Below are 20,952 nucleotides of genomic sequence, written 5' to 3'. Positions count from 1 at the left end.
GTTTGCGCTCGAAAGCCCCACCGGAAGTGTTCCCAAAGTTCGAGGCCATGGGGATCCTTTACAATAGTCCAAACGGCTCCGATTAGGACACGGAGATGATGGTGTCTGCAGTTACGTTACACGTATTATTGCAGCGAATCCCGGCGCACTTAACAGCGCAGAAACAAATGGCATGGTCAAAGACCGATCAGCGGATCGGCTGAGTCAGCAGACCACGACCAATTACTTCTTCGTTGCCGGTTTATTACAATCTTGGAAAAGAAAATACAGGTTTGTTAAATCATATTATTAGAATTTTATTTGTTCTTATTCGTTATCCAATGATGACATATTAAGTCAAACCTAGTAACTCATTTAATCTATCGAAATATTTGGATATATAGATTTTTTTTATTATCATAAAGCAGTTTGTAAAAAGAAACTATATAATTTACCTATAAAATCTCCTGCTAATTAATTTTTTTTACCGGATGACATGTCTATCGAAAAAATATCTATGCACATCATTTTTCGTAAATCGTAATTTTACTCTCCTATTTTAGTAATTTTTTTAATTCATAATTATCTCCAGTTTCGGTCTTTAAGCTGTTCATATCGGTGGATTATATCTCATCCATCTCCAGCCGTGAGGGAAAACAAAAGAGCATTATACATAGAATAATATTTCCTTCTTAATTATTTTGTATGATAGAGCATAATTATTATGGATTAAGACTACCTGAAAAATAAACTTATGGTAAAAAATGATTAATCGAGTGGCTACGAGTTTTCTAAGATAAAATTCTAATTCTTATCCTTCATGTGATTGACCTATATATATCAAATAATAAAAAATCATTCAAAACGGATAATTTATTGCGAGCTAATATACTCACTTATCATTTGAAACGCATAATGAGCTATTACTAATTTAATTAATTAGTGTTATTTTTGTTCTTATCTCAATTCTAGTTGGAAATAGGGATATTAATTTTTTTCAAATAGCTACTCCCGAGGAGTCATTTAAATCAAATGTAGATAAAGAAATAATTACTCGAAATATAATATTTATTATTTCTCATAATATAAAATAGAAATTAATGCAGATTGATCTAATATACTCATTATTATTACCCTATCTGTTATTATTTCTAATATTATAACGTAAAATTGAAGCAAATTGATTTCTTTTAAATTATTAAGCACTATATGACATATTTTTTTCCCTTTTTACTTGAATCGGATTCGGATCCTAATTCGGATCAAATTGGAAGACCGAAACCACCCGTAATTAGGGTTGGAGCCGCTCTTCGCCGTCTCTGTTTCCGCCTCTGCTGCTCGTCAGAAAGAGGAATTCGAGTTTTCCGATCATCGTTAGGGTTAAGATCCCTCGATCTCGTGGGGCTCCTCCTCACCCTGTCCCGGATGCGCGAACGACGGAAATCCAATGGGAAAATGGAACCCTCGGACGAGGGCGAGGCCGCGCCATCGATTGTCTTCCTCAGCAGTAGCGACGATGAGGAGGCGAACGAGGACCTTAGCCTCGCCATCGTCAAGAAGGCGCGCCAGCGCGAGGCGAAGCGGAAGTGGTCCGAGGGCGCCCTCGGCCCCGGTCCCGTCTCTGCCGTCTCGCTGGCTCACGTCATTGAGATTTCCTCCTCTTCTCCTCAATCCTCAGGCGAGGCGGAGCTTGCCTCTGATCCGACCCCTGCCCCTTCTGCCGGAGGTTTGATGTCTCCCATGGAGGAGACGAAGAACATGCAGAAGAAGCCGAAGAAGAGGAGGAGGAACAAGAAGAAGAAGCAGTTGGAAGAGAAGGAAGTTGTAAGTTTTATGCTTAGTGTAAAAGGCGATTGTTCGTTTCTGATTTTTTTTTTTGGTTTTGATTGTATTTTCCGAGATTCAAACATTTAGGAGGAGAATTTACTTGTAGTTTGTATTTCCTTGAATATTTAAAGGTGGTTGGAAGGGATTAACTCTTGCTTTAGCTGCAGGTGGATACTATAGTCGAAGAAGAGAAGCCATCGGGGCCGCCAGAGTCTGTGATCACTGAGGTGAATGAAACATCGGACAATCTGGTTTTTCGAAAGCTTCTTGTAAGTCTATATAATTTTCTTTCATCTAACTTTAGTTTCTAATAGGAAGGTCTGATTTTGATATTACTTCTCATGTTTTTTTTTTCTTTTGTATTTTATGATAAGCGTGGGCCAAGATATTTCTATCATTGGGAAAACACTGTGGGGTCTTGCTTCAACTGTGGGGAAGAGGGCCATACAGCTGCAAATTGTACTATGGAGAAGCGGCAGAGACCTTGCTTTGTTTGTGGGTTGTTTGGTCATAATGGAAAGCACTGCTTACAGGTGAGGAACCACACTGTTTTAGGTGCATCTGAGTTAAATAAATGATTAATTGCATTGGGTTTTGACTTTTTTGTTTAAAAATTTCAAATAATAAAAGTGGAACCTGATTAAACTGAGGTTCTTTGATGCGTACTGATTTCTTCAGCCATGTAAGGGTCTATTTTATCTAGACCTGCAGTTGAACTCTTGCTTCCAGTCGCTTATTGAGAAAGTGCATTTCATTTTGGCACTTTCTATATCGTGCTGGAAGGATGTCGTGAACTGTCCTTTTTTTAAAGGAAAACTAATAGGTAAATAAAAAACATTTTGATTTTGTTTAGCATTTATACTGTATGTCTAGAAATGGATGCCATGTGACATATTCTAATGACCTCGGAATCTAATTGATTTTTATTTTGACCCAAAATCAAAATGCCTTAAATGTCCCTAATCTTCCTTGGTTCTGTCAACAACTTTGTACTGTGAAATTAATTTTCTGAATCGTGTAATTATTTAGGATCTACGTGGCTTGTTTGTTTTTCGTTTTCCTCCATTGGGTTCTTTTCTAGTGGGATTTAAATTGTTTCACATGTGGATCTCAATGGAAAAGAAGTTAATGTAATTAAATCCTAGGTAGTGCTTTGTAGTAGATTGAAGGGGAAAGAGGAGGAAGATAGAGAAGAGATGAGGGGAGATGGGAGGAAGAAGAAAGGAGAGGAGAGGTGGGGACACAGGGGAGTTGGAGGAGAAACTATGAAGCATGGATGCTTCAAAATGTTTGCTGAATCTTTGTCATGTCCATGTCAAACACAACTGACTGGATTCCTCTCAACTTGTGTCAAGTAATTGAAAATATATTAAGATTCTTGTCCCTTTTGACACTTATGTCTGTTTATATATTGCATGTGTGGGATGTTCATGTTATCAATATAAGACGTCACTGCATGAACTGGACTGTTGACTTCTCCTTAATGTTTTGTCTATGTTTTTATTCGTATGATTGGAATGCGATGCTTCTTATGAATTTAATATGTTGGTTGTAGAATATTTAAACTGTGTGAAGTAACAGGTATAATAACCGAGGTTTGCAATACCGACTCTTACCGCTCGATACGAGTGGTACATATCGGTCTAACAAGGGACCCGTACGCGGACCGCCCTCTACCGGGTGGTACCATAACCTGACCCCGTATCAAGTGATATGGGGTATGTATCGGGCGGTAATGGTCGAAATCCGACCGTTACCGACCTGTACCAATCGTTAACGAGCAGATTTCAACCATTATCGATCAAGGGTTGAGATCGACCTATTTCAAACAGTCACATTGACCGTTTGAACCAGTGAAAAGGGTTGTTCCTCCTCTCTCTTCAACTTATATCACTCTCTCAATCTCTTCGACTTCCTCATACTCATTCTCACTCACATCTAACAATTCAAATTATTTCTTTGTAGATAATTCAATATTAACGAAAGCACGGTTCAGAACGTATCACAAAGTTACTCCTCAAAGTCTAAAAAATATATGTGTCATTATTCTTTCCTAATTTAGATTATTTTTTTGCTAAAATTATACTAAATTCATATTTATTTTCAACTTAAAAACTCTAATCTATTTTTTTTATTTTCAGGTATTTTTGGAGCTATTTTTGATTTTTTTTGGGTGTTCTATCGGTATGCCCTAGCGTACAGTCGGTACGCCTCGGTATGTACCGTACTGACTATTGGTCGGTACACTGGTATGGATCGAAATTGCAAACCTTGATAATAACATATGAAAAATATACATGTGGTTACTGTGTTCATGCCATGTTGTTCCTCACTTTTAAAAGATTAATCATGTTGGCATGTCTGCATCGATGTATAAGTCTCTTGTTGGTGTCCATGCTTTATAGTGGACTAGAGTGGAGAGGAGGCACGGAGAAAGAGGAGATGAGGGTTTGCAGTAAAGGAGGAATGCAAGAGGAAGAGGATTTGGGTGTAAGGGAGAAGAAAGGGAGGGATCTCTGGTGTTGGATGGTGTCGGATGTCAATGGAGAAGTGTTGGAGTGGTTGTGGAGAGGACATAAAGAGGACTTATTCCTCTGACATGCTCAAAGCCCATTGCTGAAAACGGATTAAATAATAAAGACTTCTTGAAGTTTTCTTTTTCCTCCATTAAAGTTGGCATTTGCAAGGTTGAAAGTACTAATCTTATGTTGGTCAAACATCAAAATCCAAGGCTTTGCACAGGCAAAGTATCCCATGGGATCCAAGTTAGCCAAACAGGCATAATTTTCTAATCTGCTATTTGAAATCTATAATGCTTGTTTACCATTTAAGCTGGCAAAATATTGCATTTCCATTCTCATAGTATTTTCAATCTTCATATCAGTTTGGATGAGCTCTTGTAATGTTTGGTAGTTCTGCTATTTTTTACATTCTTTATCTAGTCTAAATATGAGCTCTTGCTAGATAATATCTCATATCAGTTTGGATAAGCTGACAAAATCTGTAAATTCTCATATTGGTTTGGATGAGCTCTTGTTATATTTGGTAGTTCGGTTATTTTTTACATTATTTATCTCGTTTATAAATCTTAACTAGATGCTTTAGATTTTTTAGTTATGCATATTAACTCTTCTTAATCACATAATTTTTTTTTCTGCAATGAGTTCTTGCTTTGTGCTTTTTCTTGGGTTTGAAAATGGGATGTTCTCTTCTTTCTGCATAGATTTTTGCTAACACTGTACTTCATTGTTTCAATTCTGCTTTTATGTTGATATTGAAAAATCCACAGGGACAAGATTGTTTTGTTTGCAAAAGAAGAGGCCACCATGCAAAAGACTGCCCTTACAAAAATAAAAAGGTTGCTCAGTGTTCAGAAATTTGCCTGCGGTGTGGAGAGACAGGACATGTTATGTTGTCATGTAGAAATGATTATTCACCTGATGACTTGAAGGTTAACAGTTCTTCAAAACCTTCCCTATGCATTGATTATGATTTTTTGAATTCTACTTGTGTCGATATACATGCCAAAAGAGGGATTAATAAAGCCAAATTTTTTCATACAGAATATGATTTACTACTTATGCTTGGTAGATCACCATGATGCGGTTGTTTCAGTTAATTGCTAGAAAGGCTTGAGGGTGCAAATTATCCCAGATCTGTTATATGATATCTGATGTCGATCTCATTTATTTGATAGGAGATGCAATGTTATGTTTGCGGAAAGTATGGTCATCTATGTTGTGTTAACTTCACAGATACTGGTCCAAGAGAATCCTTTTGTTACAATTGTGCTAAGCCTGGCCATACTGGCTTGGTAAGTTGGAAAATTGTACACTTTCATTAAATTGTAAATGTTTTCTCATTTGTTTTACTTTAAATGGCCCCATCTATAACTTTGTTGACTTAGGGGTGTGCAAAGCCACGTGGTGATAGTGTTGCTGTTGATTCACCAGCTGTGTGCTGTATTTGTCATGAAGAAGGACATTTTGCACGAGGTTGCACAAAAAGGACTAAGGTCTATCAAATTTCTATTGTACTTAAAAGTTAATTGTTTTATTTGTCTATTTAGGATTCTAATTTGTGTTAGTTTTGCAGTCTTCTAGAAAGATGGGCGAATCATTAACACCTCAGACGTTTGACAAGAAGAATAGGAGGTCTAGGGGATTTAAGTCCGTCCCTCGTGATTTTGGTAAAGAACGAAAAAAGAAAAGCTTGGTATATGAAGAAAGAAGGAACATGACAGCCAGTAAGTTGAAAACAAGAGGTGGTTGGATTGTTGATGATCCAAGTGATCTTCCTAAGAAGAAATTCAGAGCAAATAATTATTCATCACCTGTGACACCAACACAAAGGAGCCAAAGAAATTATTCATCAGGTTTTAGTGGGCATTCTTCAAGTTTTCATACTCCTAAGAGATGGAAGTCTTACACTGGAACTCCCAATTCTCATGCTACAGTAAAGGCCTTGCATCGAGAATTTTCATCGTAAAGATTTAGTAACTCATTACTATTTTTGTGAGGGCTTAAAGCAAGAAATCGTGGGTTCTTTTTCAAATTAGGCAAATCTGCAGAAGTATTCTCTTTGTTTGAAACAAGTGCTCCTGAAGTGATCCTCAATGCCTCCTTGATACAGGGCCTTATCTTGCATTGTTCTTTTAGCAGTTCAGGGGTGCTGTAATTCTTGACAAAGGTAAGCATCTATCATATGCTTTGTTAACTTTCTTGTTTGAAAGTTGAATAGATTTGAAATTGTTATCAAAATATTTGAATTGGGACTAATACAAAATTTTATTTGGAGAGCAAAAAAAGATGCTCGTGAACACATAATAGTTGTATCATTTATGATTTTTACCAGATTGATTCTCTTAGGTTTCCTATTATATTATTTCAGGGGTTGCTTAATCATTTAGAATATTCGAAACAATGTGTTTGTATGTATGGGTGCAACTTGGAGAATACGTTTTGAATGCTGCAAGTGCAAGTCATAAATTTTAGGGCTTAGAAATCAGGGAAAAGATATCAAGTGTCATACATGTTGGCTCTAGTTTTCCATTTGTTTGTAGCAGCTTTTGTGTCTCATGAAGTTGTTTTCCATTGCTCTAAGTTCTAGATTGGACAAACTATAGTTTCTACTGTGAAAGTGTTTCTCTTATCAAACATGTATATTGAGTTGTTCATCATGTATATATTATTTTGTAAGGAAACAACGGCACCAAAACTGGAGCATCAGGATTTTACAGATCGAAGGTTACTTTTATTGTCTGTTTAGTGTGTATACCATGTGTTATTTCTGCAAATGATTGCAGACTGGTGAAGACACAACAAGTTCATATCCCCATTCGATTTATTCATTTCAATATCTCCTAATATTCTCAGATTGTAAAATCAAATTATTGGAAGTATTACTAATGTCATCAATAATTTTTTTTATCGAGAACATTGGTGACAGATTGTTGAAGTGGACTGCATCAATGAATAGAGTAATGAGAAGATTGGATTAAATGGCTAATATAAGTACATTACAGGAAAGATATTGTGGTTATGTTTTCATATCATATGGTTATTATAGTTTATTAGAAACCACATGGTGTGAACCAGTCATCTGTTCAATCCTTTGATCGTTTAGGTTGGTTGAGGGCCTTAATACTAAGCATACTAGAGATTTGCATGTACAAGAACACGTGAGTATGTTCGAAACAGGGGAAGCTATCACACAAATGCCAAAAAAATTAGGAATTAGAAAAAGATGGTGCAGATTCACTGTAAATATGACCACAGAATCCTCACTCAAAGAACAGCTGGCAGTCTGTGTATGATGTGATGTGTTTTGTTGGATGTAGGTAATGGAATGAGATGATGCGCAAAGGCACTTCCCCAAGGAATGAACTTCTGAGTACTATCTTTTGTTGGCTTGACTTACATGGCTTCCAGGTTTGTTGGGGAGATTCTTATCCTAATGCATTTATACAGTGTTTTTGTAAGTTTGTTGTCCTCTAATCAGATGCAAGGAGTCTATGCATGGATTAGAAACTCAGAACTTGTACTGGGTAACTTATCAATGTTAACTTTTACTGTGAAAGAAGTTTTGCTCTCTAATAGGATAACTTCATGGTCCCATCTGTCTACAATTGCAACTTAATCAAATTTCCTTGGAGCCTTTATAGGCTGGTCCATGATTACTTGATCAACTGTGTTACTTATAACTGTGTACTTCCTCGACAAAGAAATTTTTGTGAAGAACAGAATCTTTGTATATGCTAGGGTCTCTAAAGGTACAGAAAGAAAAAAGATTGTTTACCTTATCTGGTAGACTTTGTGCAAGAAAGAGCTAGGAACTTTTGCTTTTACTGTCACCATTTGTTTACCTTCTCTTGTCAGATGATGAAGGCTTATTGGCTGGAATAGCTGGTTGGTACTTGGAATATTTCCTGCATTCTTCAGTGTTCATGATTCCTGCCAGAATCAAGGGAGCTGATTCTTTGGTCTTTAAAGAAGTTTGTTTTCTTATATGCAGACTCATTGTTTTGCTTATCATTCATTACCTCGACTTGAAGCTTCTGATTCTTAAAAGTTTCTTTTGGTGTCAACTTTAAGCAGTTTATTCCTGTAATGCCTATGATCACTCTGTTGTTGTATTCCTTCGTTCTTGAGTTCACCTCATGTTTATTCAGAGGTTAGCTCTATCTGTGGTTTGGTTTTTGGGCAAGGATTCGTTACACTCTACATGATTCTATTTATTGGTAGAAATTTACCAAGTGACCAATAAATCACTCAAAATTTACCAAGTGATCAATGATTTTTTGTAGGATGATTTGGAAAAAATAAAAAGGAAAAAACAAATAATATACCAATTATTAATTATAGAAGAATGATTCGGATTGGGTTTTACCATCTTTTTTCGTGTTGTAAAAAAAATTAACAGTAAGTCATGATGAGCAGATTAGTTGGGTAAAAACTCTTTGGTTGTGATTATGTGTTGAAAATATCCCTAATAAGATTAAGGAAATTAAATTTTGAAGAATATTTTTTTTAATTTTTTATTTTGATGCTGGTTGGCATGTGTGAATTTAGCCAAAATATGAATACTTGGATCGAGAATGATATGTTTTGGGATATCGTTCAACTAGGGGTGACGTGACGAATGTCGAATGATATGTTTTGGGATATCGTTCAACTAGGGGTGACGTGACGAATGTCACTCGACGACACTAATATCGTTCAACTAGGGGTGACGTGACTAATGTCACTCGACGACACTAATCATACAAGTGATAGTCAACATAACTTAGATTTTTAATGAGTAATAAAGTGATAGTAAAAATAAAAATAATAATAATTAGTAATATTTTAAAATTAGCATCATTTTCTTGACTTGAGAATAATTCAATTTAGAATTTATAGTGAGTTAGTTCCTTTCAAATCTTGAGTTGATATTCATACTGTCTTTAAAATTAATCTTTCCCTTAAAATGTAATAAGTATATTTGAAGTATCCCAATACATTTTGAGTAGAGCTCATAGACTTAGTGGCAAATTTATTCGGTTCTACGATAATATTACCTCGTCCTCATAGAATGAACTTAAGTCACACACATTAAAAATTGGACTGATTGCTAACCTATCCAATAGCTCCGAGTGAAAAGCATTTGGCTCGAGTTTTTTTTATAACTCAACGTGGTCCAAATTTCCTATACTTGAGTTTACTATATGTCCTAGTAGAAAATATTTCTTTTCGAAGATAAACCATGACAAAGATTATCTTTATATAGAGCTGAGATGTTTTCCTCAATTGTTCATGAATTTGATCATAAATGGTCTTAACGTGGGCAACAAATTCTTCTGTATCTATGTTAAGTAAACCACTTCAAATGAAGCTTTTTCTTTTTTAATCTATTATTAGAACTATTGTTGGCAAATTCAGTTTGAGAAAGAAGGAACTCCCTCCCATCTTTTAGGATTGTCATCTCTATTTAGCCATCTATTTGTGAATGATAAACAATAAAAAATTATAATTTAGTACCCAAATATTTTTAATTTATTTTCAAAAGTGACTCATATATTAATCGTCATAATCCGAAATAGTGGACCTTAGGACCCAAAACAAATAAATTGACCATATGTGAAACATCAAGAGAATTTTAGGAGGTATGAAATGAGCTATCTTTGAGTATCTATCAAGGAATACAATTATATCCATGGTTGGTATAAAATAATATTTTACACTCCTTCTTTGGCCTTTTAACAAATATAATATTTTTACACAAATCTAACAATATCTCCACAAAAATATCTCTCTTTAATAACTGTTTTTGTTTTGTCACACCCAAAATGTCCTCACCATAATGTAATTCTCTTACGATAAATATTTGTAAAGAATCTTTTAGTAAACAAAGTTATTTTCTTTTAATATAGTTATTCATAAGTGTATAATTTAAAATATAGTCATTCTCTTCTGACTCTCGTAAGACTTTAGAGAAGAAAGGATCAGCTACATAACTTTTTAGTATAAGATCAAATCTAACAATCTCATGAGAAAAAGTAATCAACAAGTTATACTTCTTACTCAAAGGCATCAACGACCTTGTTAGATGAACTAGCCTTGTGTTTTAGAGCAAAGTTGAATTTTTCTAAGCAATCCATCTTATATGTGAAGTATTAAGCATTTTTTATGTCTTAAGAAACCTTAAAGCTTGATGGTCTAAATAAAAAATAAACTCCACTTTGATAGGATAACCTTTCCAATGTCGTAATGCTTGAATTACCACACATAACTCTTTATTGTATGTTAAATATTTCAACCAAGCATCACTTAGTTTCTCATTGAAATGCAACAATTGCTTTGCCTTCTTGCATTAAGATAGCCATTTTTTCAATGCCAAAAGTATCACACTCTACTTGGAGAAGTCGAGGAATGCTAATACTAGTGCTTTCACAAGTCTTTTCTTTAATAATTTTAAACTTTTTTTAGTTTTGTTGGTTTATATAAACTCTGTGCTTTTCAAGACATCCACAATGGAAGCTACAATGATGCTAAAATTTTTAATAAACTATTGATAAAATGATGTCAAGCATGAAAGCTTCTGAAACTCCTAGGTGTAGGTCAATCAAAAATAGCTTTTACCTTTTCTTCATCCATTTATAAGTTACCTATACTCACCACATAACCTAAAAATATAACTTTATTAGCTATAAAATAATTTTTTTAGATTGATGTATAATTGGTTTTAATGGAGCACTTTGAACACATTTTTTAAGTGCTCTAGATGATTAATTTATCTTAACTATATACCAAGACATCATCAAAATAAATAACAATATAATTTCCTGTGGCTCAACTATTGAACAATATATCAAGATGACTTAGAGTCATCAACCTCATAATAAAAGTGTTAAGGGCATTGGAAAGTCTAAATGCTATGATAAGCCATTGATATAACTCTTTAGTTTTAAAAATCATCTTCCATTTATCACTGATCTAATACAAATTATAGCTATTATAAAGATCAATTTCAGAAAAGTCCTTAGCACTCATAAGCACATCAAACGTATCATCAAGACGGAGGATTGAAAATATATGCTACACTATTATCTTATTGACAACCCTACAATCAATACGTATCCTCGGTTATTCATCTTTTTCAATAGTTAAATGAGTGGGCATAACACAAGGTTTAATTGATTTTTTAATCAATCCTATAGATAACAAACTCTCTACTTGTCTTTGTAATAAATATATTCTTTTGATGACACACAATAATATGAAAAATTAAGAAATATAGGACGAAATCAATTTGATATTGAATATCATAAAAAGGGGGTAAACCAATAGAAGACGATCAAGAGCCAACCTTTCAAATTGGTCCATCGTACGTTTCACTCATTTTAAAACCCTCTTACTCTCTCTTGACCATTTTCCTTAGCCACTAATGTATTAGTAATATTTCCTTTCTTGTCGGATTGCTCAAACTCTTTATAATTTATCTAACTAGTTGAATTATCAGATTATATAATGGTAAGAGCTTCCTTTGATAACTACAATTGTAGAAACTTCACCCCATCTCTAACTAGAGAATAAGTATTCTTTCTTCCATCATGATTAGTATTTTAATCAAATTATCATAACTTACCTTAGAAGCAAATGAAGTATATATCAAAATAAAATTCATCTTTGTACCTTCCAATACGGAATTTGATCTTGTACCTTTAAGATACCAAGATCTCTCTACCCTTTGGAGAGAATTTGATCTTGCACTTTTGAGATATCAAGATCTCTCCATCCTTTTTGAACTATGAAACCTTATATAGTTTTGGATGACATGCAAATATATGCTTTAGTTTGTATAACATAAGCTTTGAAACTATACTCTCTACACTACTTTAATCAATTATTAAAAAATATTTCTTTTCATAAGGCAAGTAATATATTCTGAAAATATTATTTCTAAGCCATTGTTCATCTTCTTGAATAGTCATGATATATTGGATAACAAGATTTTCACTCTCAAAATATGGCTTACAATTTTTTTCTTGAATGATATTTTGGGGTTCTTAGACGAACTCATTATCCTCTCCATTAGGCTCATTTTCTATAAGATTAATTTCAACTTTCTTTCTTGGATACACGTACAAATTTGTTTCAGGTTTAGGACTTATGAATTTGATAAAAATTTAAAGACTTTGATGGATATATCCTAAGATGTTGCTCAACCAGGATGCTACTTGATGTTGCTAATCATAGATGTGACGAAGCCAATAATTGATAGGAAAATTCAATCTAAACAAAACCTATTAAGAATGATCTGTAAAAGTTTTTAGAGAAGCAAAACTGAAAGATTGTTTCTTTTGAGCTTCCATTATAATGACAAATATATCTTAATAAAAAAATATATTTTCAAGTAGTCAACACACTATTAACTAAAAGACTTTTAATGAGAGCAATAAAATGACTACAGAAGTATAATAATAATAATAATAATAATAATAATAATAATAATAATAATAATAATAATAATAATAATCTAAAATATAATTAATTAGTAGTAATATAAAATTAGATTATGCCATCTACATCATTTCTTCTCTTTTTCAATATAATTGTGGAGGAAGTGGGTTATGTCTAAGGTTCTAAGAAGTGGGTTGGTTATGTCCGTTCTTTAGGAAATTGATTAGATCGACAAGACTTGATGAGCAAATCAATATAAAATATTATTGATATGAGTTTTATTTATAAAATACCTAAGATATTAGTTTGATAGTGATAGTGTATATTGAAAATTTTATTTGATTTATTTTAGTAATATTTATTTATTACCTTAGCCATAAAATTTTTGAGAGATTATCGTAATTTCGAATTTTATTTTCTTTATTTATGTTTTTAAAAATATTTATGAATGAGAAATATTTATGATATATTAATATTTAAAGATATATATATATATATATATATATATATATATATATATATTACAAAAAAAATTGTTAGGATAAATAACACCAAGGAAAAAGAAGGAAGTGTAGCGATTCAATCCACCGTGTGCGGTTGACAGAAGAAGAAGAAGAAAGACGCCCGTGTTCACCTCGTTTCCGGCCGGCCCGAAATGTTCTCCCAACTCCTCTCCTCCCCGCCGGTCCCACCGGCGTCATCGCGCGCCGGCGCGGTGGCGTGCCGCCTCTCTCACATTGCGACGCGCCCGCTCACCCCTTCTCCGCTCCCCACCGTGAGTTCTCTCTCTACGCCTTGATTTTTGGGGCGGCACGCCCCTGAGGAGTCCAAGAAAAGGCGTTCCGCTCTCGGAAAAAGAGAGAAAGAACGGTTTGTTTTGTAACTTTTTCGGTAGAAAAACCTTCTTGCAACTCGAAAAAGTTGCTTTAGAAAGGTAACGATCTTTTCTTTCCCCCCTTTTCGTTTTCTTGGTCTCTTAAGGTCGTAATCTTCAACGAAATCTCTTTTGGGGTTCCAAGAAATGGGTCCACTTTTCTTCTTTTTTTATTTTCTCTCTTTTTGAAGTCATTTTATGCTTCTTGTTTTAGCTTCAATTTCGTGCAAATGAATCATTCGTATAATTATTTCTCCTCGCGTAGAACACGATATGCAGATCCCTGAAGCCTTAAAATCTGTAGGTAATCGAAATTCTGAATCGAGTCTTAACATCATTGCGGCAATGACGGTTTGCTTTTGCTTTTTCTTGGACCTTCATGGCTTATTCACCTCAACCGATTAAATCATTTTAACCAGTGCCCGCTGAGTTGCACCTTGTTTTTTCTTATCATCTTCACTCAGAAGATGTGCAATATTCAAATATCAGAAAATTAACTTCCAGTCTTTATCTTTAATTTTAAACTTAATTTTATTGAATTTGTAAAGGTTATGAAAGGAAAAAGGGTGCAAATTCCCCTGACAAATGATGAATTCTGTCTCATGAGTTAATTTCTGAAATATAAAATATTGGCCCTTTTTCTTTTTATTTATTTGTCTGCTTTCTGCATAATTTTGGTAGGAACTAGAGACTTATGCTTGTAGCTAACCTTTTAGGATTAAATGGACTTATTGATTTCAAGCCTTGGTTTTCTTTACTTCATCTCCAGAGAAAAATCCGACTCAATTGTATTGATTATAATGGAAGTGCTTGCACGGTGAGGTTTATGAATACTGTCTACCATGGACTATCGGTTGGATTGGTTCGAATCAACCAAATGAAGGGAAATCCCCCAGGAGCAATTAGGAGAAGCAGCAGTGCCGAGGGACAAGAGGACAGTGACAAAGATGATGAGGATATCACTGATGATGCCCTTCGAGCTACCATCAAACAGAGCAAGAAGGTCTTGGAAATACAGAAGAACCTGCTGCGACAGGTTTTCTCTTATTTCTTGACTTGAATCTTTTCTCTAAATTCAATATGGTCGTGCCTGAACATATCTGTATTCTTGGTTCGATGTATTGTCTTATGTCAGACTACTTCTTGGGGTCTCCCAACTTGACTAGTTGTATTTGGACAAACATGTGTTTCTATATTCTTTGTACATACCATGACAGCATTGTTATTATTTAGGGATGGTTTGGCTTAGAAACTAATCAGAAAATAAGTACATCTATTTTGATATCATAAGTACCTTAAAAGTTGAAGATACTCTCTCTAACATGCTACTAAACCAGTTCTATGTTTATTTACACCTTATCATTCATAGTTTACATTCTTCTTTGATATCTGAGATAAGTTATATAATTGAGTTTCTTTTCGATTGACTGACTGGGGATTTGTTATGCTTCCTCCGCTAAAGCACAACCCAAACTTCCTTGTTGATATCACCAATTATGTTCAGTGACTCCATAGATTTTGCTCTTTGTTTTATACTAAACTTGATACAAATGCTAAACTTCCTGAACTTTAATGCAGATTGTTGAAAGGAGAAAATTTGTATCATCTATAAAAGATAATTTTGTTACAAAAGAAGAGGAAACAGTTTCTTACAATCAGAATTATAGTTCTTTCTCGAACATGGATATAGATAATGATGAAGATTTTGATAGGACAAACAACCCTTGGAGTTATTCTGACAATTATGCTCAGACAACTGAAGCTGATGTTCTTGATTATGGGGAGGAAACAATAGACGGCATAGAAGTTGAACAATCTGTGGCAGAAACTCTTGGACTGCTAAGAGAAGCCGATTTGGAGCCGTCTCAGCCTCAGGATATGCCTCCAGTTATTTTTGAAGAGTCTGAATATTATACTATGAATGATGAGATCCTTGAGGTCTCTGCAGAAGAGGGTATGCAAGGTTCAAATGAGCAACAAGAGGTGCCACCTGAGGAAGGAATTATGGACTCTGCACCTTTGGCTGGCCCGAATGTCATGAATGTCATCGTGGTGGCTGCAGAATGTGCTCCATGGTCTAAAACAGGCACTTATTTTCCACTATAATTTAATGAAATCATCTCTCGTTGATAAGTTTTGCATCTTTATCATTGCAGAAAATCTACTTGATTTCATGTTCTCTTAATTTCTTTTAATCTTTTATTGTAAAGGTGTCTGCCTGTTGGTATCTAACTATTATGTTGAGTTATTTGAACTTTTTTTTCTTTATACTGACTGTGGTTGATGATTTTTAATAGGTGGGCTTGGAGATGTTGTTGGAGCTTTACCTAAGTCTTTGGCCAGGAGAGGCCATCGAGTTATGGTACTCACTCCTATGACTTGCTATCTCATCATGTTAACTCATGCAAAATAGTGAAATACCATTAGTGAATTCCTGCCTCTGCACATAGCTTGAAGTAGTCAGTTTAGAAGAATGTGAATGTGAAACAAGTTTCAAAATATGTTTCTGAATTTTCTTTTCCATAGGCAGAACAAATTTGATCTGCCTCTGGTGTTGTTCAAAGTTGAAACACTGAGTTGTCTCATTGTCTGATTTTGCATACAATTTGTTGCTTTAGGTAGTGGCACCAAGATATGGCAACTATCCTGAACCTAAGGAAGTAGGAGTTAGGAAAAGGTACAAGGTCGATGGGCAGGTATTCATTTGTTCCATGAGTTTTTAGAGTGAGACATCCTGCAGATATAATATAATTTTCTTAGCCTTTCTTCTTGTTTTACAGGACATGGAGGTTACGTATTATCATGCCTTTATTGATCGTGTCGATTTTGTTTTTATCGATAGCCCTGTTTTTCGCCACATTGGAAATGATATATATGGTGGAAACCGACTGGTAAGCCTTGTTCATATTTTGTCTTGCTTCTTTAGACACATTAATCATGATTAGTGTCTCAATTGTTCTGAACACTATATTACATGTACTCAGTTTTTATAGTTTTAGCAATAACAATATTATAAAATCTTTTTTCCATCTAAAATTTCTTTTAATATTTGGAATGCAGGACATTTTGAAAAGGATGATTTTGTTCTGCAAGGCAGCAGTTGAGGTTGGTCATGCTATTCGTTAGCTAATTATAATTAGTGAGACATGGATAACCAAGTACAAATATTTGTTTCTTGGATATATCCAACTATCCTGAAAGATAATGAAATGCACATGATTTCAATTGACAAAGTTCATGGATCATATGGATTGGAAATTGTGAAATAGTTCTAGTCAATTGTGTGTCGATGGTAAACATTCTTTCTTCTTTTTTTTTCTTTTTCTTTTTTTTGAGGGAGAAGCATATGGAGTTGTTGACAACATCAACTAAGGCACTTTTAGAATTTGGGTAGTAAGAATTTCTGGAATGTAAGCAAGCTATGAAGTCACTGTCACATGCATGGGACTTGGAAACAACATGATTAGATGTGGCAACATGACAAATCTTGTAAAAGTAGGATAAGGCACATCATGATCTTGATAAGTAATATATGTTTTTTTTTACATATGTTATTGAAATTTCATACATTGTAGTTTGTATGATATTGATAAACTATGCTCATCATATATGAAACTTATAAGAAGATAACAACCATTAACAATAAGAGCATAACAATCAATATGCCCCTTTTTAACTTAAATGTTGTCTGAAGAAGGCCGTCTAAGTTGTTTCAGGTTCCTTGGCATGTTCCATGTGGTGGCACCTGCTATGGAGATGGGAATCTGGTTTTTGTTGCGAATGATTGGCATACTTCCCTGCTTCCTGTTTATTTGAAGGCATATTACCGTGATAATGGGCTGATGATATATGCTCGCTGTGTTTTGGTGATACACAACATAGCACACCAGGTATATCCTTGGGCATTTATGGTATTCAGTATCAGACAAATTTCTTTTGTTCCTATTTCTTGTATGATGTTCTTATTCTTGGGCTGTTGGGTTTGACCAATTTTTATGTACATCCATAAAATAGTTTATGGCCTATATTGTTAGCCAACTAGACCAACTATTCTGGAACACCAACAACTGAAGAAACACGGACATAGTGGTCAATTAATTAAACCCATAATGTTCATAGTGGTCAAGACAATTCAATTCAATTTGAAAACCTTCTGCAGTTGCAAAGAAGAGTTCTCAATCATTGATAATTTCTTTATCACACTATTAAGATAAACAGTATATCCTCGGCCAATACATTATGATATTTATGATATCAACAATAATGAACTTTTTCTGGAGTAGGCAAGTATATTCTTTTGCACCGTTAAACTACTTTAAGGGTGATATGATTTGTTGATTCAAGGCCATAACCTTTTTTTATTTCAAAACAGAATCTTATTTGGTCTTTCTTTATTTCTTTTGGTACTAATTATCTGTACTAACATACCTCTTCTGGAATATTTATAGATCATTTTTGAAGTCGTCCAAAACCCTAACGAATTATTTCCCTTCAATTGATGCTCGATTGTTAGTAACTTTACTTTTCACAAATGTGAAAAGACTTCTTGTTCCTGCTTATATTATTTTCTTCTTTGTTCTACATGAACTATTCCAGCTAAATGTGATGGCATGTTGGATACTCTTCACATACATTCTTGAAAATTGCAGGTTACAAATGAATTCTCGAATCATTTAAATTCAAGGCTGTAGTTGTAGATTGAATATTGAATACTGTAACTTAATCGTTAGTTGTTATTTATTAAGAATTGAAAATTTTAAGCACTCAACCATTAGAAAGTTGTCTACTTGCCATTGAATTAGTTAGAAATTGTAGATAAATAGAATACATGTAGATTTTGTTTGTTATGTCTAAGAAGGACATTATGGTGTCCTTCAAGATTCAACAAAATGGTGACAGAAATGAAACCAAGGTAATTAGACTTGCATAACATCGTCACTTGATTGACCTATAGTGGTTGCTTGGTTTACTTTTCTTTAACATCTATGTAACAATATCTTCTTCCAGTTCAGGTTTGGAACCATCTTTTTCCATTTAGAAAATTGATGCAACTTTAAGATTACATTTCCCAATATGTTAATACAGATTTCTCATTCAGGGTCGTGGTCCAATAGACGACTTCTCCTATGTGGATTTGCCAGGCCACTACATGGACTTTTTCAAACTCTACGATCCTGTTGGTGGTGAACATTTTAATATATTTGCAGCTGGTTTAAAAGCTGCTGATCGTTTGGTTACTGTTAGCCATGGTTATGCTTGGGAGTTAAAAACACCTGAAGGTGGTTGGGGACTGCATGGGATCATTAATGACAATGACTGGAAATTCCAAGGAATTGTTAATGGAATCGATACCCGAAGTTGGAATCCGAAGTTTGATATGTACCTACAGTCTGATGGTTACACCAACTACTCTTTGGAAACTCTTCAAATGGGAAAATCCCAATGCAAGGCTGCTCTACAACGTGAGCTTGGTCTGCCTGTCCGTGACAATGTTCCTATCATTTCCTTTATTGGAAGATTAGATGACCAGAAAGGTGTAGATCTCATAGCGGATGCCATGTCATGGCTTGTAGATCAGGATTTACAGTTAATCATGCTGGGCACTGGAAGGCCAGACCTTGAAGATATGCTTCGGAAATTTGAAAGTGAGCATCATGACAAGGTCAGGGGATGGGTTGGGTTTTCTGTGAAGATGGCTCATCGGTTCACGGCAGGTGCTGATGTGCTACTGATGCCATCGAGATTTGAACCTTGTGGGCTGAACCAACTTTATGCAATGATGTATGGGACTGTGCCCGTTGTGCATGCTGTTGGTGGCCTTAGAGATACTGTAAAACAGTTCGATCCATTCAATGAGACAGGTCTTGGATGGACCTTTAAGAGGGCAGAGGCGAACAAGATGATTGAGGCACTGGGTCATTGTCTGAACACGTACAGAAATTACAAGAACAGTTGGGAGGGATTACAGAGGCGAGGGATGATGCAAGACCTAAGTTGGGATAATGCTGCTCAGCGCTACGAAGACGTCCTTGTCGCTGCCAAGTACCAATGGTGATTCCATTGCCCTTGTCGGTTCTCTAGTTCACAGCATTTCATTTAGCATCCTGTTGAATTTTCACAACTTGTGGTGAGGCTTCTAAGCAATGGCACAGCTGCAAAGTTGTTCTATATCTGTTCTGTTTGGCGATGGCGAGTCCATAAATTGATCACATCTTGGTGATATTTTCTACATCCTTTGGTAATCCATCTCCTCTGTATTGCATGAGGAGTTGACAGCTGATGATTTTTTCTACTGTAAGTAATTCTCATGTCGGTGTAACATCTTGTGCAGGCTTGCTGATTAGTTCTTTCAAGTAAAAGATGGTGTAAATTGTAAGATCTTGTGCAGGCTTCTGTATGAAATGCTCTAGCTCTTTAGGCTGTAAATTTGGAGCAAAGTTGTTCTATATCTGTTACTGTCTATGAACATCAAAATATTGTTTGCTCATTCTACGTTCCCACCCCCCACCCCCCCCCCCCCCCTCCCATGTCTCTGCTATGCTGGTCTTTTGTATTTTACCTCATTGACAGTTCATATGAAGTTGTTATGAGAGAGTTATTTCTCGACAGTGATTTTATACCTTCATCACTGGAAACTGCACTCGACCTGCATAAGATTCTGACGCATTCCACTGGTTGTCAAGTTTGTCAGAAATGGAAACGCAGGTGAACATTTGGTGTTCCTACTTTTGACATTTATAATGCACTTTTTAGTTATATATATTGGCAATGTCTTATTGTATTGGAGTGTTACAAGTTGAGACTTCGAACTGGCATCTTCTTCATTCCTCATTGCCGACCTAAGTGGAACCTCCCTTCCCCATGCCAATAGGAATAACTCAGTCTTCACAGCAGCTGGATCTCAAGCAACAATGTCAGTGGTAAGTCTTCCTTTACTGAGCATTACTCAAAAAATTCCTCATTGCCGTACGAGCATGTAGAGAATCACTGCACCGTGTGCATCTTCTTCGTTCGATCCCTCGCACCCCAAGTGTTTGTTTAATTGCCGACGAAGCACGGAACACAAAGCCGAAGAGCGTCTCCATGGGAACGACTCTCGGGCAGCGTGTCTATGTCATCTTCCTTAGCGTTGAATTGCCTCGGGAGAGTAAATGAACTTGCATGTGGTTTCAAAACCTCGTTTTCCTGCATTGATTGGTTAGCCCTCGTGACTTGCCAAACTCTTTGTATGTAAAGGAGTTTGGATCTGATGCTAACATCGTAATCTGTTGTTGGGGTTTTCTCGAAATTAGGGTTCATCATCTCTGGGCCTCTTAAAACAGTCCGAAGATT

The 20,952-nt window shown here is 35.2% G+C and overlaps 2 protein-coding genes across 7 annotated transcripts; both read left to right on the top strand.

Annotated features, from left to right (window-relative positions):
* Positions 1–1,272: 1,272 nt before the first annotated feature.
* Positions 1,273–8,475, top strand: LOC135676777 (protein AIR1-like). Of its 4 annotated transcripts, XR_010514421.1 has the most exons (9): positions 1,273–1,803; positions 1,968–2,075; positions 2,181–2,339; positions 5,096–5,257; positions 5,504–5,620; positions 5,714–5,821; positions 5,902–6,495; positions 7,646–7,736; positions 8,184–8,475. XR_010514421.1 is itself a non-coding variant. In XM_065188323.1 (7 exons), the coding sequence occupies exons 1-7, from the start codon at positions 1,405–1,407 to the stop codon at positions 6,292–6,294; spliced, it is 1,446 nt and encodes a 481-aa protein (XP_065044395.1). In that variant the 5' UTR covers positions 1,273–1,404; the 3' UTR covers positions 6,295–8,475. The 4 variants fall into 4 exon arrangements, 1 of the variants encoding a protein (XP_065044395.1); XR_010514420.1 differs by having other exon boundaries at positions 7,646–8,475; XR_010514422.1 differs by having other exon boundaries at positions 1,274–1,803; positions 1,974–2,075; positions 7,646–8,475.
* A 4,839-nt stretch (positions 8,476–13,314) lies between these two features.
* Positions 13,315–20,112, top strand: LOC135585108 (granule-bound starch synthase 2, chloroplastic/amyloplastic-like). 3 transcript variants are annotated; one of them, XM_065188319.1, is made up of 9 exons: positions 13,315–13,521; positions 14,390–14,656; positions 15,199–15,706; positions 15,918–15,982; positions 16,239–16,316; positions 16,401–16,511; positions 16,681–16,725; positions 17,337–17,510; positions 18,719–20,112. In XM_065188319.1, the coding sequence occupies exons 1-9, from the start codon at positions 13,402–13,404 to the stop codon at positions 19,673–19,675; spliced, it is 2,325 nt and encodes a 774-aa protein (XP_065044391.1). In that variant the 5' UTR covers positions 13,315–13,401; the 3' UTR covers positions 19,676–20,112. The 3 variants fall into 3 exon arrangements, with proteins under 3 accessions (XP_065044391.1, XP_065044393.1, XP_065044392.1); XM_065188321.1 differs by lacking the exon at positions 13,315–13,521 and adding an exon at positions 13,528–13,680 and having other exon boundaries at positions 15,333–15,706; XM_065188320.1 differs by lacking the exon at positions 13,315–13,521 and adding an exon at positions 13,528–13,680.
* The last annotated feature ends 840 nt before the right edge of the window (positions 20,113–20,952 follow it).

The sequence above is a fragment of the Musa acuminata genome, chromosome BXJ1-6, assembly GCF_036884655.1.
Source record: "Musa acuminata AAA Group cultivar baxijiao chromosome BXJ1-6, Cavendish_Baxijiao_AAA, whole genome shotgun sequence".
NCBI classification, from domain to species: domain Eukaryota; kingdom Viridiplantae; phylum Streptophyta; class Magnoliopsida; order Zingiberales; family Musaceae; genus Musa; species Musa acuminata.
This window is presented reverse-complemented; position numbering and strand designations above follow the sequence as displayed.

Bases quoted from the DNA above. Each gene is read 5' to 3' on its own strand.
- LOC135676777 (XM_065188323.1), top strand. From the start codon at position 1,405: ATGCGCGAACGACGGAAATCCAATGGGAAAATGGAACCCTCGGACGAG. The intron at 1,804-1,967 runs GTAAGTTTTATG...CTCTTGCTTTAG, and splicing joins AGTTGGAAGAGAAGGAAGTT to CTGCAGGTGGATACTATAGT. The intron at 5,621-5,713 runs GTAAGTTGGAAA...TTGTTGACTTAG, and splicing joins AGCCTGGCCATACTGGCTTG to GGGTGTGCAAAGCCACGTGG.
- LOC135585108 (XM_065188319.1), top strand. From the start codon at position 13,402: ATGTTCTCCCAACTCCTCTCCTCCCCGCCGGTCCCACCGGCGTCATCG. The intron at 13,522-14,389 runs GTGAGTTCTCTC...CTTCATCTCCAG, and splicing joins CCCCTTCTCCGCTCCCCACC to AGAAAAATCCGACTCAATTG. The intron at 15,707-15,917 runs GCACTTATTTTC...GATTTTTAATAG, and splicing joins TGCTCCATGGTCTAAAACAG to GTGGGCTTGGAGATGTTGTT.